This window comes from Gorilla gorilla, chromosome 11 (genome assembly GCF_029281585.2).
Source record: "Gorilla gorilla gorilla isolate KB3781 chromosome 11, NHGRI_mGorGor1-v2.1_pri, whole genome shotgun sequence".
Classification (NCBI taxonomy): Eukaryota; Metazoa; Chordata; class Mammalia; order Primates; family Hominidae; genus Gorilla; species Gorilla gorilla.
In genome coordinates, this window is record NC_073235.2 from 81,014,633 (window position 1) to 81,030,311 (window position 15,679).

Sequence of the window (15,679 nt, forward strand, 5' to 3'; positions counted from 1 at the left end):
CAGGCATTTATTCTTAAGCATTATTTTTATGGTAAATTGTTACGAATTCTGAATGTTTTCATTTTACTTTACTTTTTTTTTTTTTTTTTTTGGCTATTTGGTACATACCTCTGAGGTCTTGTACAGTCACGGCTGTGACAATCTCTCTTGGTTCTGACACACCTTTCTCATTTTGTGCCCTCACTCTAAATAAGTATTGTTCACCTTCATTTAAGGAAGTAACAGTGTGCTCTAGGACTGTGGGTTTTAAGGTGACAACCTTCATCCATCTCTCTGTGCCAGCTTTGCAGGCCTCGAGAACATATCCAGTGAGTCGGCTACCACCATCGTAGAGTGGTTTTTCCCAGGCAAGGGTAACAGTGGATTTGGTGACATCGACCACTTCTAGCTTTGCAGGCACTAAAGGCACTTCTGAGACCAGTACTGCATCAGATGTTTCACAAGGTTCTCCAATGCCATAAATATTTTCTGGCAGCACTCTGAAATAGTACATGGTTCCTTCTACAAGTCCAGAAATTCTGTAAAGTGTCTTGCTGCATTTGGTAGTTACTGTTTTGAATGCTCTCATAGCAGCTTCACGCTTCTCAACGATGTAATTGTTGACTGGAGCTCCACCATCAATCGTGGGAATTTCCCAAGTTATAGTCACAGAATCTCTTGATACTTCCTTAACTTTCACTGAAGGACAGGGACCAGGAGTATCTGAAAAACAGAATGAAAGATTCATATTTCCTTTTTGCCTGATAGCTTTTTTTTTCTTGGGGAAATATAATCAACATAGTTCCTCTCTAGAGAGGTGATCAATCATAGGTCAAGCTATATTGTTTTAGAGGATCTACTCATTGTATAGCCAATTTTAAGTAAAATGCTTACCATAGACTTTAACAAGGACTGTTGCTGATTTCTTGCCAGATTGGTTTTCAGCTTCAATTGTGTATTTTCCAGCATCGTACCGATTAACTTTGTCCACTATTAGCAATGAGTAGCTCTCAGTGGTGTCAATAATTGCCCGGCTTGCAAGGTCAATGCCCTGCTTGCTCCATGTGATGACAGGAGGTGGTCTTCCAGATACAGACACCATCAAGCGCAAGGAGGCCCCAGCCCTGATGGTCACAGTCTTCTTTAGATCATCTGCAAGCTCAAGATCTGGTATTTCTGGAAAGTTAATGACAAAATTTAATTAATTCATGGACAGGTGTGAGAAGAAAATAATTCACCTAAAAGCTTCTGTGATAAATACCTATTCTTTCCACGGGCTCAATTTCAGCAATTGATTCACTGTATTCGCTCATACCCTTCACGTTCACGGCAGCAACTCTGAAGGAATATTTCTGGCCCATTTTAAGGTCTGGCACAGTGAATTCAGTATTTCTTATTGTGGCATTGGTATGCACTCGGTACCACTGATCAGTGTCCTTCTCTTGCATTTCCAGAACATATCCTACAATGTCAGTACCACCATCGTACATGGGTTTGGTCCATGCCAAACTAATGCTGTGTTTGGTGGTATCCACAACTCTTGGAGCAGAAGGTGGTCCAGGGGTATCTGTGGAATTTAAAAAGTGAGATGCAGATATTAGGCAAATAAGGAAATGTTGAGATTTGTATTTTTTGTTTTCAAGACTCACAAAGGCATTATTGCTCTTGTCCACACTCACCAAGATAATCTTTATTAACTGGGCTCCTGATATTATAGGACAGCACAGCGTGCCACATTATAATTTAATATTATTATCTTAAGAATTAAATTGCTTTAGGAAAGTAGATATTTCTTCCTTACTTCTTTGGCCAGCTTTACTGTGTGTTCTCTGTTAGCTAAGCTCATTACTTAAAGTACCCATTCTTAGGGACTTTTCTTTAGTTGCTTATCTTTCACTGGGTTAGTATCACTTGCCACCAATACATTTCTAATGAATGCAAGAATTGGTTTCCTTAGCTTCCCCAATTCAGTCCCAGTGACTATTCCTTTATAGTTCTTGGGCTCAGACTCTGTAAAAGGATTTGCCACTTACTTTTGAAGCTCTTGTCACAATTACTTTGTCAGTGACTTATGAAACCACTAGAAACTGTATGTTCCTGCTAAACCTCTTCTTAAAAGGAGTTTTGCCATTTTTCTTTTCAGTTATTACAGTACAATGCATTTTTCTCTAAGGAAAATTTATAAAATAGATTCTTTTCATATTGATAGTAGAATATTTTTTCATTAATTGGAAAATGCTGTACAACTTTTAGCAATTCTAATTGCTAACTTAACAGATGTAATAGTTAAAATGTTCTCTGACTTAAGCTATATTTATGATCATGCAAATAAGCATGTGCTTTTCTAGACCATTCATAAATTCTAAAAATTCTTAGAGATTGTGTGTTGGAAAATTATCTGTCATATAGTTTTGAGGAGCATTGTATTTATGTATGATTCTTGGAGCTCACATGATGGTTCTCTGCATGAGATGAAGTTGGAAGCTTCGCTGGGCTCACTGTTACCAGCTGCATTCACTGCGGTCACCCGGAACTGGTAATCACAACCCTCCATCAGGCTGGTCACCTTCAGCCTGGTATCATACACCACATAGTCTTTGTTGACACGTGTCCAGCGCAGGCTCTTCTTCTCACGTTTGTCTACTAGGTAGTTGCTGATTTCATTGCCACCATCAGATTCAGGTTTTGTCCACTGAATGATGATATGCTCTTTGCCAGTCCCAACTTCTTCAGGTATGCCGGGTGGTGATGGAATAGCTGTTTATGAAAATAAGGATGATGAGAATTGCACAAAATTACTATTGATAAGACTGCCCTTCTCCCTTCTCCCCCTGATTCTATTACATTTCAACTGTCAAATTGTTTAAAAGTGTTAATACTCACTGAATGAGTTTCTGGCTACAATTGGCTCTGATTCAACAGGCACACCAGGGCCATATTTGTTTACTGCCCTCACTCGGAATATGTACTCATTGTTCTTGATGAGCCTGGTAACGACATAGGATAGGGTTGGGCATTCGCCTTCAACAATCACCCAGTTGAGCCTGCTAGTCTCGCGTCTTTCCACGATGTAGTGAGTGATTTCTGCTCCTCCGTCTTCCTGCGGAAGGCTCCAGGCTAAAGTGCACTTCTCCTGTGTTACTCTGCTGATGGTGAGCTTTCCACATGGGCCAGGGGAATCTGAAACAGGTGTAATGACAAGCCATGATGAAGATCATTCTTTCTGCCCACACTGGAAAATGCTATATAAATGTGAGAACATTTGACATGCTTACCAAGCACTTTGACCATGACAGACACGGCCTTGGTCCCGCTGGCATTTTTCACTGTTAAAGTGTATTTTCCACTGTCACTTCTGTCACAGAACTTGATCACAGCAGTTGCTCGTTTGCCAGTATACTGCAAAGAGACTTTTTCACAGAGATCTAGCTCCTTGTCTCCTTTGGTCCAGATAATTTTGGGTTCAGGTTTGCCACCAACTGCAGCATCCAGAACAAGATCAGAACCTGCTCTGATGGTAACCAGATCACCGTGTAATCGGGCATCCAGTTTGGCTTTGGGTGGAGCTGTCAGTAGGCAAAACAGATATGAATGAATATCTGAGAGTTTATTTTCACATAAATTGAGATAATTTTAAAAAGGAGAATGTTGACTATTTCCTACCGTATTCATCTCGGCAAGTGACAGGGCCTGTAGATTCAGACCCTTTGCTAATTACGCCTGCTGCATTCTTGGCTAACACACGGAACTCATAAGTGTCTCCTTCACTGAGAGCAGTCACGGTGAAGAAATTGTCAGATACAATGGTGTAGTTGCACTTCAGCCAGCGACCATCTCCTACCTCACTGACTGGCTTACGCTCTATGATGTAGCCCACAACCTTGCTGCCTCCATCATACGCTGGGGCAGACCAAATCAGTGATACTGTTGATCTTGTGACATCTGTCACCTCTGGTCTGCCTGGTGCATCTGGAAGGGATGCAAAAATAAGGTTAAAATATACCACTCTGAGTTCTACTAGAATCAGTAATAATAAACAAATATGCCCTTAAATTGTGATACATACCAACTGGATTTTGAGCCATTATAGGTCTTGAAGCTTCGCTGGCCTTGCTAACACCTGCGGCATTGAGTGCATAAGTTCTGAACTGATATTCCAGTCCTTCTACTAAACCAGTTACTTTGTAGTTGCACTCTAAGCACGGCACTTTGTTTTCTTTCACCCAAAGAATTGTATTACGTTCTTTCTTCTCAACCCAGTAGCCAATGATTTTACTGCCACCATCGTGGTAGGGTTCTTCCCAACGAATAGACATGGCATTGGCAGACACGTGGTAGACCTCAGGTCTGGTAGGAGCGCTTGGTGGGACTAAATATAAACAAAGGTATTAAGTATGAATACAATTTTATAAAATTCAGGGGAAACATTTAATAATAGAGACTTTGAAATAGGAGTTTTATTTTTCTTACCAAATGGATGTTCAGCAATTATTGGTGCTGATTCTAGAGGTTTGCTGACACCAAATCTGTTCTCTGAACTGACACGGAAAGAATATTCCATGTATTTTGTGAGATGAGTGACTTTAATTTGAGTGCGCTTGACACTGGAATTGACAAGCTGCCAAGCTGTTGTACCCGATTCACGCTTTTCAACTATGTAATTAGTAATTTCAGTGCCTCCATCATCTTTAGGTTCTCCCCATGACAGGACACAAGATTCAGCTGAGACAGATGAGACCTCAATGGGGCCGGTTACTGGACCTGGTCTTCCAATGACCACAACTGTGACACTAAATGTTTTAACACCAGCTGTATTTTCCAGGGTCAAGAAGTATCTTCCAGAGTCACCTCTCATGCTGTCCTTTACAGTCAGTGTGGTTCTGTCTTTTGTTGTTGTAATGCTCACTCGATCTGTCTCTTTAAGTCTCATTTCTTCCAGTTTCCATGTTACTTTGGGGGCGGGACGACCACTGATTGGTACGTCAATGGTAAATGGGCTTCCTGCTTTGCAAGTTATAAGCTGATTGGTAATTCCAGTGAGGTCAGCAGTGGGCTCGATTTGAGGCTCCTTAATGATGACAGAAGAGAAGGCTTCCCTGGGTTCACTATAGCCAGCATCATTCTTGGCCTTCACACGGAATTCATATTCAGTTTTCTCAACAAGACGCTCTACTGTGAAAGTCAGCTGTTTGGTGTGACCAGCTTCAACCCAGAAGTCAGATCCCTTTTGTCTCATTTCAAGCAGGTAGCCAGTGATCCGGCTGCCTCCATCATGGTCAGGTTTAAGCCAAGCTAAGACTGCGGAGGATTTGCTAGTATCAACAACATCAAGTCTCCTAGGTGGAGCAGGCTGTTCTGTGGCTACAATTGGTTCTGGCATTTCATAGGGCTCACCAACACCATACTCATTTACTGCAGAAACACGGAAATAGTACGGAACACCTTCGGCCAGGTCATTGACCTTGAAGATCTGACGAGTGCATTTTTCACTGATAACCTGCCAACTACGGCGACTTGCCTCTCGTTTCTCTACCACATAATGATGGATTCGGGCACCACCGTCAAGAAGAGGGGCATCCCACATCAATGTAGCAGATCCCCGGGTCACATCTTTGAAGGTAATTGGGCCAGGTGGGCCTGGAGTGTCTAGCACTTTCACGGTGAATGTGATTGACTTACTACCACTGTTGTTTTCCACAGTAAGGGTATATTTCCCTGCATCATTTCTGTTGCAGTTTTCCACAGTGAGGGTGCTGAAGGAGTCTGTTGTATGAATATCAGCCCGAAGGCTAAGGTTAGAGTCTGGTTTGCTCCACACAGCTGTAGGAGTAGGTCTACCTTGGTAGGCAATGAAGAGGCGAATACTGGCCCCAGCTCTAACAACATGAGTCTGTTTGAAGTTTGCATCTATGTCTAACTCAGGAGCTGTTAACCGGTCAACTGCTTTAATTGTGCCAGTCACTTCACAGCTGTCGCCTTTTCCAGCACCATTGATAGCACTAACTCGGAATTTGTATTCTTCACCTGCTTGTAGATCAGTGACTGTATATCTTGTTTTCACACATGCCTCTGCATTCACCTTGTGCCAGTCTCCTAAGTCGGCCTTACACATTTCAATAATATACCCAATTATTTCCATGCCACCATCAAACACTGGTTTGGACCATTCTAAGCTCACAGTTGTCTTTGATGTGTCTGTTACTTTGACCACTGTGGGAGGACCTGGTGGGTTGACAGGCTCTCTACATTTAATGAGTCTTGAGATGCCACTTGCAGGTCCAACTCCTGCAGCATTTTCAGCCATGACATGGAATTCATACTCATTGCCTTCTGTCAGACCAGTGACTTTGAATCTTGTTTCAGAGATTGGTCGTTTGCTGATCACTTTTACCCATCTTGTGCTTTTCTTTTCTCTTCTTTCAAGGATATACTGTTGAATTTCACTGCCACCATCTGATTCTGGCCTTGCCCATGTCAGGGTAATGCTGTTGCCTGTTATGTTGCTAGGTTCTGGAATGCCAGGGGCATCAGGAACAGCTGTAAAACAAAAACAAAACCCCAAATCAATTAGATGCATTTGCTTGGAAGGTTAAACTTTTGACATAATACCGCTTAGTAAAAACGCAAACTTACTGTATTGTATTTGAGCAACCACTGGATCAGAATCAAGTGGCCTGCCAACACCAAACTTGTTAACTGCAGAAACACGGAATTGGTATTCATTGCCGTTTATTAGTTTAATGGCAGTGTAACTTTGGGCTTCACATTTATCCTCAATTAGTGCCCAAGCAAGTCTGCTGGTTTCCCGTTTTTCAATGATGTAGTGGGTTATGGGAGCACAACCGTCATTGAGTGGAGCATCCCACCACAGAGTCATCTTCTCCCCAGTAATACTGGTGAATCTTATTGGCCCAACTACTTTTCCTGGTGTATCTATAAGAAAAAGTTTCTAGAGTTAGTTTCTTTTTCCTTGTCCATTAAAATACAACTAGGCATGTCTTTAATCCAAGTTCATAAATTGTAACATTAAGAAGCTATTTTAAAAGTACCTTGTACTTTCACTTTAATTTCTGCTTTTGCAGAACCAGATGCATTTTTGGCTTCCACTGTGTATACACCACGATGGTCCCGAGTAGCATCTCTAACAAATAGGCTGGTGGATCCAAGTACGTCGGTTATTTCCATATTCATCCTCTTTTCGATTTCCACTCCATCTTTGAACCAAGTTACTCGAGGCACTGGTCTTCCTTGTACCAAAGCTTTAATTCTAAGGCTCTCTCCGGACTTAATAATGAGACCGTCAAAGTATTCAGGGCCAAACTCTACTATTGGTGGAACTATAAAAGAAAGAGAAATACTATGTATTAGTTTGGCTTAATAAAGACATACATAAATATATATTTTTCAGTAGTGCCATATCACAAGGCCTGGAAGAGTAATGACTTCTACTGTGCTACCAAAGCCTATTTTGAAAGTAGGATTGATAATTGAGAATTTGGACTATGGGGTTAAATATTTGCCTATTATTATTCCCTTTGTAATGCCTGTCATGTTTTTAATTTTGCATTGCTCTTTGTAAAAAGGAAAGTGAAACATTTACAGATCATGTACTTCCTAATACTGCTGCACAGTCACACAAGTTCTTTTAAGAGGCCATCAGCTGCATTCAAGCAAGGGGATGATTGTGTTGTTGGATGTATGTTGTATTTTAATAACTTCAGTAAAGATGGACACTTATTCTCGAAAACCTTTTCTTTATTTACTGTTAAGTGGCGAAAATTACAAAGCTAAAAACTCATTCCCACTTGCTGCATGCTCTTTATATGGGAATGGAGTGAAATAATAGAAAAAATAATTGATGCCAATTATTTTTTTCTTCTTTTCATCTGAAAGGTAGAAAGACATAATTCATCCACTTAGCAACCTTGGGTAATTTGTTTCTGTTACCATTTTACAGGCCAGGGGCCAAATGTGTTTTTTAAAAATGTGAATGCTCTTAGTCTCATTGGAAATAAGTTGTAAATGCTTACCATTTTCATCTCTTGTCATAATAATGCCAGAAGACTGTGAGGGCGGGCTTATAGTTCCAACAGCATTTCTTGCAATTATTCTGAACTCATAGCGATCCCCAGGACTGAGTCCTGTAACTGTGTACTGACATTCACTGACGTCAGTAAAGTTGCATCTCACCCAGCGTTCATTTCCTTGCCGTTTCTCAATGCTATAGCCCACAATCTTACTGCCTCCATCACGCAATGGTGGGTTCCATTTAAGTGTGATGGTTTCCCGGGTGACATCAATGTAGTCAGGAGTGCCAGGTGGGTCTAAAAAATTATAAGGAAGGTAAATGCATCATTACATTTGTAACCAGGTCTTAATCATCCATGGAAGAACAATACAATTATGCTATAATTTTAATAAATAAGTAAAATTTTTATAATAAGTAATTTATTCAATCTCCCAAACTCATTTTGGTCATTAATTTCAACTTTCCATTTCATAGTCTTTAAAATGAACTTCAAATTAGTTTATTAGACTGACTTAAAATAATTCCTCTTGCTTTACATGACCAGTTCTCTAGTGACAAGAAGATATGTAAGAAGGTGATGCAGAGAAGAAAAGCATTCCTTGATATATTTGTTTCTAATATGTTCAATTGCTAAACTAAATGTATTTGAGTAATAATCACTTACCTACTGGAGAAACAGCTAAGGTAAATTTGCTTGGGTCACTAGGTGAGCTTAGGCCAGCAGAATTTTCAGCATATACACGGAATTGGTAATCCAGACCTTCTACCAGTCCAGTAGCTCTATATTCTCTTCCAGAGATTGGTGATGTATTAACTTTTTGCCAGAGGATGCTATTTCTTTCTTTCTTTTCAACATGGAATCCAGTAACTTCTGAACCACCATCATAAACTGGAGCATCCCAAGTTAGTGACATGCCATCAGAAGTCACATTGTATATAACTGGCTTTCCTGGGGGACCAGGAATCCTGAACTGGTGTTTTGCCACAATAATGCTTGAGACAAGTGGTTGGCTGACTCCGTATCTGTTTTCTGCCCTCACTCTAAACTGGTACTCAGCATCTTTGACTAGATTAGGAACTTTGAAAGTCGTTCTGGCAACACTTGAACACACCATCTTCCAGTTAGTTTGTGAAGTTTCCCGCTTCTCGATGCTGTAACAAGTAATTTCTCCTCCTCCATTATCTTCAGGTACATCCCATGACAGGATGACACTATCAGCCTTGATTTCATCAAATCGAATGGGTCCTTTGGGCTTTGATGGTGGGCCAAGGGTGATGACTGTAATGGGGACTGCAATTCTACACACTGCATTATCAAGAATAACAGTGTATTTTCCTCCATGCTCCTTCTTGGCATTCTTAATACTCAAAGTAATTTTGTTTTCAGTTTTACTGAAACGAACAAATTCACTTTCTTTCAGTGGCAAGCCATCTTTCAGCCAACTGATGGATGGTTTGGGTTTTCCCTTATAAGGTAATTCAAGGTGCACATTGTGCCCAATTCTCACAGTGACTTGTGCCCCAGGGATATCTGACAGGTCAACTTCAGGTGTAATAATAAGTTCTTTCACTGTAATTGGCCCAATAGTGACAGGATCACTCAGTCCTTTCTCATTTTTGGCAAACACTCTGAACTCCAGGACTGACTGCTCCTTAAGTTGGCTAACCTCAATTTCACATGTCTTACTTATGCCAGCGTGGGACCATGTCTGTTCACCTTTACCTTTCCTTTCTACAACATATTCTGTGATGACGCTACCACCATCAAAGTCAGGTTTGGTCCAGCTGAGGATGACAGATGTCTTTGTTGAGTCTTTCATTGAGAGATCACGTATAGGAGCTGGTACTTCAGCAGCCTTCACTGGCTCTGTAGTTTCACAGGGTTCCCCAATTCCAATTTCATTTTCTGCAAGAACTCTGAAGAAGAATGGAGTCTTCTCCGACAAATCTATTAGCTTGAAGGATGTGCTAGAACATTTGTGTGACACGACAGACCATGTTCTCTTGGTGGCATCTCTCTTTTCAATGACATAATTAATTATTGGAGATCCTCCATCAATGAGAGGAGGATCCCAGAGCAAAGTGACTGTGCCTCGAGAAACATGTTTAACCTGTAGTTTCTGGCAGGCAGCTGGTGTGTCAAGCACTTTAACACTCACAGTTGAAGACTTAGGTTCACCAACTCCATTTTCTATTGTGAGAATATATTTTCCTGTATCATTGCGAGTAACTTGAGGAATGGTGAGTAATGAGGATGAATCAGTGTTTTCAATGCTGTATCTGGCATCACTGCCAAGATTCTTCTCATCTTTTCTCCATGTGACAGTAGGTGGAGGTCTGCCTTTAAAGGGAATCAACACTTGTACATCTTCACCAGCTTTGGCAATAACAGAAGTTCTGAGAGCCACATCCAGGTCAATCTCTGGTGCCTCTGTAGACATAAAATGGACATATACAGTGAATTTTAAAAGCAAAAAAGAGTAATTTCCTGGAAGTATGCTTATTAAAAAACATAATAAAACCAGTAGGTACATACCAAGTATATCTTTAGCTTGTACAGGTTCAGTCATTTCTATAGGTTCTCCTTGTCCAGCACAGTTTACAGCAGATACCCGGAAGTAGTAATTGACTCCAGGTTTCAGGTTGGATACCACATATTCTGTAGTTCTGACCTCTCCTTTGGTAGAGACAGTAGTCCATTCCTCTTCCTCTCCTTGTCTTATCTCGACAACATACCCAGTAACAGCACTGCCCCCATCATAGACAGGCTTACTCCAGCCAAGGGTGATGGATGACTTGGTTGAATCTGCGATTCTTATCTTAGCAGGTGGACCTGGAGGATCTGGAATGGCCATTCACAATAAAATAATTACACAATCATGTACAATTTAGTCACACAGGTGAATATAGAAGACACAGGTGAAGATGCTGCAGGTATGAGTACTTACCAATAGGATCAGCAGCTTTGTAGAATTCAGATGGTTCAGAAAATGGACCCTGTCCAGCAGCGTTTACAGCACAAACTCTGTATTGATAGTCACTGTTTTCTGTGAGTCCTGTTACTTTTTGTCTGGTGTCACGGATAGTCTCTTTTAGTACTTTAAACCATCCTAGGCTCTTCTTGTCTCGTTTTTCAAGGAAATAGCCACTTATATCACTACCGCCATCTGCAATTGGCCTGCTCCATACAACAGTCATCGAATTCTTGGTAATCTTTGTCACTTCTGTTATGCCTGGTGGCCCAGGTGTAACTATTTAGAAAGGAAAGGAAAACAAGGTACAAGAATCAACATTACTGATAAATTATACCTTTGATGTTCACATTCTTTCCAAGAACATTGGTTTTATTTTTTATATTTTTCACCTTGTGAAAAGGATGGTAATGAGACAGGTGTTATATAAAAGAAAATTAAAGCATATGCACAGGTTAGCGTAGTTTATTTTAAAATTTTTCACGTTTCAGTTTTCTAATGAAATCATGTCTCACCAAATGCGTTCTTGGCTACAACGGAATCAGATTCCAGTGGCTCGCCAATTCCATATTTGTTCACGGCTCGGACCCGGAAGATGTATTCATTTCCTTTGATAATTTTGGTGGTTGTAATGATGCACTCTTCCAAATGTTCAGACACCATAGACCACACAACGCGGCTTGTCTCACGCTTTTCCACAATGTAGTGAGTGATTTTTGCACCACCATCATCAGCTGGAGGCCTCCAGAGAAGGGTGATCTTTTCAGCAGTTACAGTCTTAAATTCAATTGGTCCACCAGGTGGGCCTGGTTTGTCTATCAGTGAAAGGACAAAACACGATGTTAGTACTTCTTTAAAGCCTACTTATTCAAAATTACTAAGCTTTCAGTGGTCTGTATTCAGCACCTACCAAGGATCTGTACTCTGATGGTGGCTGAGGCTGAGCCCATGGCATTCCTTAGTTTTAATTCATAGCATCCACTATTAAGGCGATCGGCATCTTTGATGAGTATAGATGCGAGGTCCGTGGTATTTTCAACACACACCAGTGCATTGGTTTGTAATTCTTTATCATCTTTATACCACTCAATAGTAGGTGCAGGTTTGCCAGAAATGCCAGCTCTGAGCTTCACAGATGTACCTGCTCTGTATTTGACAACTTCTGTATATTCTAGAGGCAAATCAATTACAGGACCACCTGCAAGAAAAACAGATCAGAAATATTAAAAATATTATAAGGATGGAAAAAAAATAGTTGCACCAACCTTAAAGTAAGGTCATTGGCCATTATTAAATTATACACACACACCATCATTATAATTCTATGCAATTATTATTTAAAAATTAAAAATTTATAGGCCACTCTTCTATCTCAGATGGGGTAGAAAGACTGTGAGTTGTGCAGGGACTTAAGCACCTTTTACATGTGTTTTAAAGTCCATTAGTTGCTTTATTCCAGTGAAGAAATGGGATATGGTAGTGAGAACATCATGGAAGAAGCTGTTAAACATTTCCTTTCACTTTAGCTTTTCTTTCCTTTTCTTCTAAGCACCTCCTATTCTTTTTCTTTTCCCTTCCCAGTTCACTGATATCCAAGTGTGGATGGTTCATGTCAGACACTTAAAGTCTGAATTCTCTACCCACAGAGCTACATAATTACTGGACAGATTTTCTGCCATGCTGTTTGGAATTATCAAGAAAGATAACTAAATTCGACTTGCTCTATACTCTCATAAACACTGATTCAGTATCCACAAAGCCTGATTCATAAATAATGAACAGCCCTGAGATTCTCAGCATGAAGATGGAAGTGGATACTTTTGCCCAGACACTATAGTGGCTCAATTTTCTCTTAGCAAATGGAGATCTTTTAGGTAAAGTGTCACAGGATACCTGACTCTCATGACGTTTTAATTTTCAAAACATTGTTGAGTTGAATGTGCCACTTATTTTCCAGAATGGTGAAGAATATGCATTTTGGACTAACCATGATAGAGAGGGCTCTGAAGTCTGTCTGTCTGAATTCCCACTCCATCCCTTAACGGGGAAGTTACAAAAGCACTCTCAGCCTCAGTTTCCCTTCTATAAGATGGCTAATATGAGGGCTGTGAGAACTAAGGGAAAGAATTCATGAAAATTCCTCAATAAATGTTAGCTGCTGCTAATACTATCATCATCAAAGTCTGTGTTTAGACCAGGCATGGTGGCTCACACCTGTAATCCCAACACTTTGGGAGGCCGAGGTGGGTGGATCACCTGAGGTCAGGAGGTTGAGACCTGCCTGGCCAACATGGTGAAACTCCGTCCCTACTAAAAATACAAAAAATTAGCTGGGTGTGGTGGGGCATGCCTGTAATCCCAGCTACTCAGATGACTGAGGCACGAGAATCGTTTGAGCCCAGGAGGCGGAAGTTGCAGTGAACCAAGACCGTGCCACTGCACTACAGCCTGGGCGACAGAGTGAGACTCTGTCTCAAACAAACAAACAAACAAACAAACAAACAAAAAAACGAAGTCTCTGTTTAGTCTGTGGCTTATTTAAGAGCAATATTCTCTAGGAACTCAACCATGGTTTAATTATTGACTCTGATAATTTAAAATAGAATGAAAGCACCAACTCATACAATCAAACAACCATAAAAGGTTGAAGTTGGAAAGGCCCATAGATATCCTGAGGTCTAAATCTCTCACTTTACAGTCAAGTCAAGAGGGCTGGAAAGCTATTTAAGGAATTTTCCTCAGACTCCCAGCTAGTCCATAATTTCTTCCAAAAACCCCATTAAGGCACAGAGTAAAAGTTATTTTATAGGAATAGAACCAGGAAAAGGTATGCGGAAATACTGAGTTAAATAGCAATTTTGATTCAAAGTGCTAAGCATGCTTACCATAAGAATCGATGCAAGTAATGGGCCCTACAACCTCAGATGGATTGCTAATGGAACCAACAGCATTCCTAGCAAAGACACGGAATTCATACTGGGAATTCTGAGTCAAGCCAGAGATGGTGAATTGAGTTTCAGTAACATTGGTGAAGCTGGCCTTGGTCCATCTGCCATCTGGAAGGTCACGTCTCTCAACAATGTAGCCTGTAATCTTGCTACCTCCATCGAAAGCTGGTTGTTGCCATGAAAGGCTGACGGAGTTCTTTGAAATATCAGTGATACGAACATTTCTTGGGGGTTCTGTGGTAATAAGAGAAGCAGATTAGCGGCACTTATAATATTTTGCTTCACAGAAGTAAGATTTGCATTTTTGTTATCAGAACTGCCCTTCCCATGACAAACACGTACCACAAGCATCAATTGCCAAGACTGGTTCAGAAGGATGGCTAGGTTTTCCAACTCCAGCAGCATTTTCTGCATACACCCTGAATTCATAAATAAGTCCAGCATTGATTGTTGTGACTTTGAAGTGAGTTGTGCGGATGACCAGTTTGTTGGCTTTTTGCCATAAAATACTGTTTCTGTCTTTCATTTCCAGGTGATAGCCTACGACTGCACTGCCTCCATTTGACACTGGTTCATGCCAGCCCACAGTGATGCTTTCTCGAGTAACATTAGTGACCCATGGTGTAGATGGTGGTCCAGGTGTTGCTACAAAAGAGAGAAATCCTATAGATTAGTACAGAAAATAACACATTTATGGTAAAAGAAAACCTGGATCTTTGAAAAGTTGGACAACTTACTGTATGGTAGTTTGACAGTCACACAAGCTGAATCTATATGATCACTGATGCCAAAGCGGTTTTCTGCCTTGATGCGGAATTGGTATTCTTCTCCTGTGGTCAGTTTCATGACTTTCATCATGGTTCTTGCAACTGTTGCAGACACTTCAGTCCACACTGCAGTACTTGTTTCTCTTTTGAGTAGAATGTAGTTGGTAACTTGGCTTCCACCGTCATACTTAGGTGGCTCCCATTTGAGAGTCACACTTTCTTCAGTTATATCACTAATAACAACAGGGCCAGTTGGAGGACCAGGCCTGTCTAGCACAACAATGTTAATGAAAGCTTTGGCTGTACCACTGGAGTTGGCAGCAGTGATTTCATATCTCCCAGCGTCAGCTGTAACACTTTCTTTGAGATTAATGGTCAGGTTCTCAGCAGTAATTTCGGTATTAAATCTCATGGTTGCCTTAAGGGGGACACCATCTCTTGATAAGGTCACTTTGGGAAGTGGTTTTCCAGAGATTGGAATGTCAACTTTAAGGTTTGAACCAGCTCTAACATATACAGTGTGACTTGGGAAATTCTTCATATCAATTTCAAGTGGTTCTGAAAAATGAGTATAGAAAGTGAAAGTGAAAAAGCGTTTCTGAAAATTAACATAAATCAATGCAAATAATTTCAAATTTTGCTTCTACACAAAATTAGACATACCTAGTTGCTCCTTAATAAGAACAGGAAGCAGAAGCTCTCTCGGGTCACTCAGGCCAGCTTGATTTTCAGCAAACACTCGGAAAAAGTATTCAGAATTCTCTCTCAGACCGGAAACAACGTGATGGGTTGACTTTGCCACTGCACATTTAACCCAGTTTTTCTGTCCTTTTTCTAGTGCTTCAACGACATAGTGTACAATTCTGCTTCCGCCATCATGTTCAGGCTTCAGCCAGGTCAGGGAAACACTGTCTTTGGATATACTTGTTACTCCAAGTTTTTCAGGTGGGCTTGGTTTTTCTAAGAAAACAAAGCATCAAAAGA

General features: G+C 40.7%; 1 protein-coding gene across 1 annotated transcript in view; it reads right to left on the bottom strand.

Annotated features, from left to right (window-relative positions):
- The window catches only part of TTN (titin), a 281,502-nt gene that overhangs the window by 16,972 nt on the left and 248,851 nt on the right, over positions 1–15,679 (bottom strand). The window contains exons 306-326 of the mRNA XM_063695029.1: positions 15,359–15,655; positions 14,666–15,253; positions 14,271–14,573; positions 13,866–14,162; positions 11,891–12,178; positions 11,496–11,795; positions 10,957–11,259; positions 10,545–10,850; positions 8,673–10,439; positions 8,010–8,303; positions 7,029–7,316; positions 6,613–6,912; positions 4,450–6,516; positions 4,046–4,348; positions 3,643–3,948; positions 3,255–3,545; positions 2,863–3,159; positions 2,431–2,736; positions 1,241–1,546; positions 874–1,155; positions 109–702 (exon numbers count right to left, since the gene is read on the bottom strand). Coding sequence (XP_063551099.1) covers positions 109–702; positions 874–1,155; positions 1,241–1,546; positions 2,431–2,736; positions 2,863–3,159; positions 3,255–3,545; positions 3,643–3,948; positions 4,046–4,348; positions 4,450–6,516; positions 6,613–6,912; positions 7,029–7,316; positions 8,010–8,303; positions 8,673–10,439; positions 10,545–10,850; positions 10,957–11,259; positions 11,496–11,795; positions 11,891–12,178; positions 13,866–14,162; positions 14,271–14,573; positions 14,666–15,253; positions 15,359–15,655 — 10,083 coding nt within the window. The remainder of the gene's footprint in view (positions 1–108; positions 703–873; positions 1,156–1,240; positions 1,547–2,430; positions 2,737–2,862; positions 3,160–3,254; positions 3,546–3,642; positions 3,949–4,045; positions 4,349–4,449; positions 6,517–6,612; positions 6,913–7,028; positions 7,317–8,009; positions 8,304–8,672; positions 10,440–10,544; positions 10,851–10,956; positions 11,260–11,495; positions 11,796–11,890; positions 12,179–13,865; positions 14,163–14,270; positions 14,574–14,665; positions 15,254–15,358; positions 15,656–15,679) is intronic.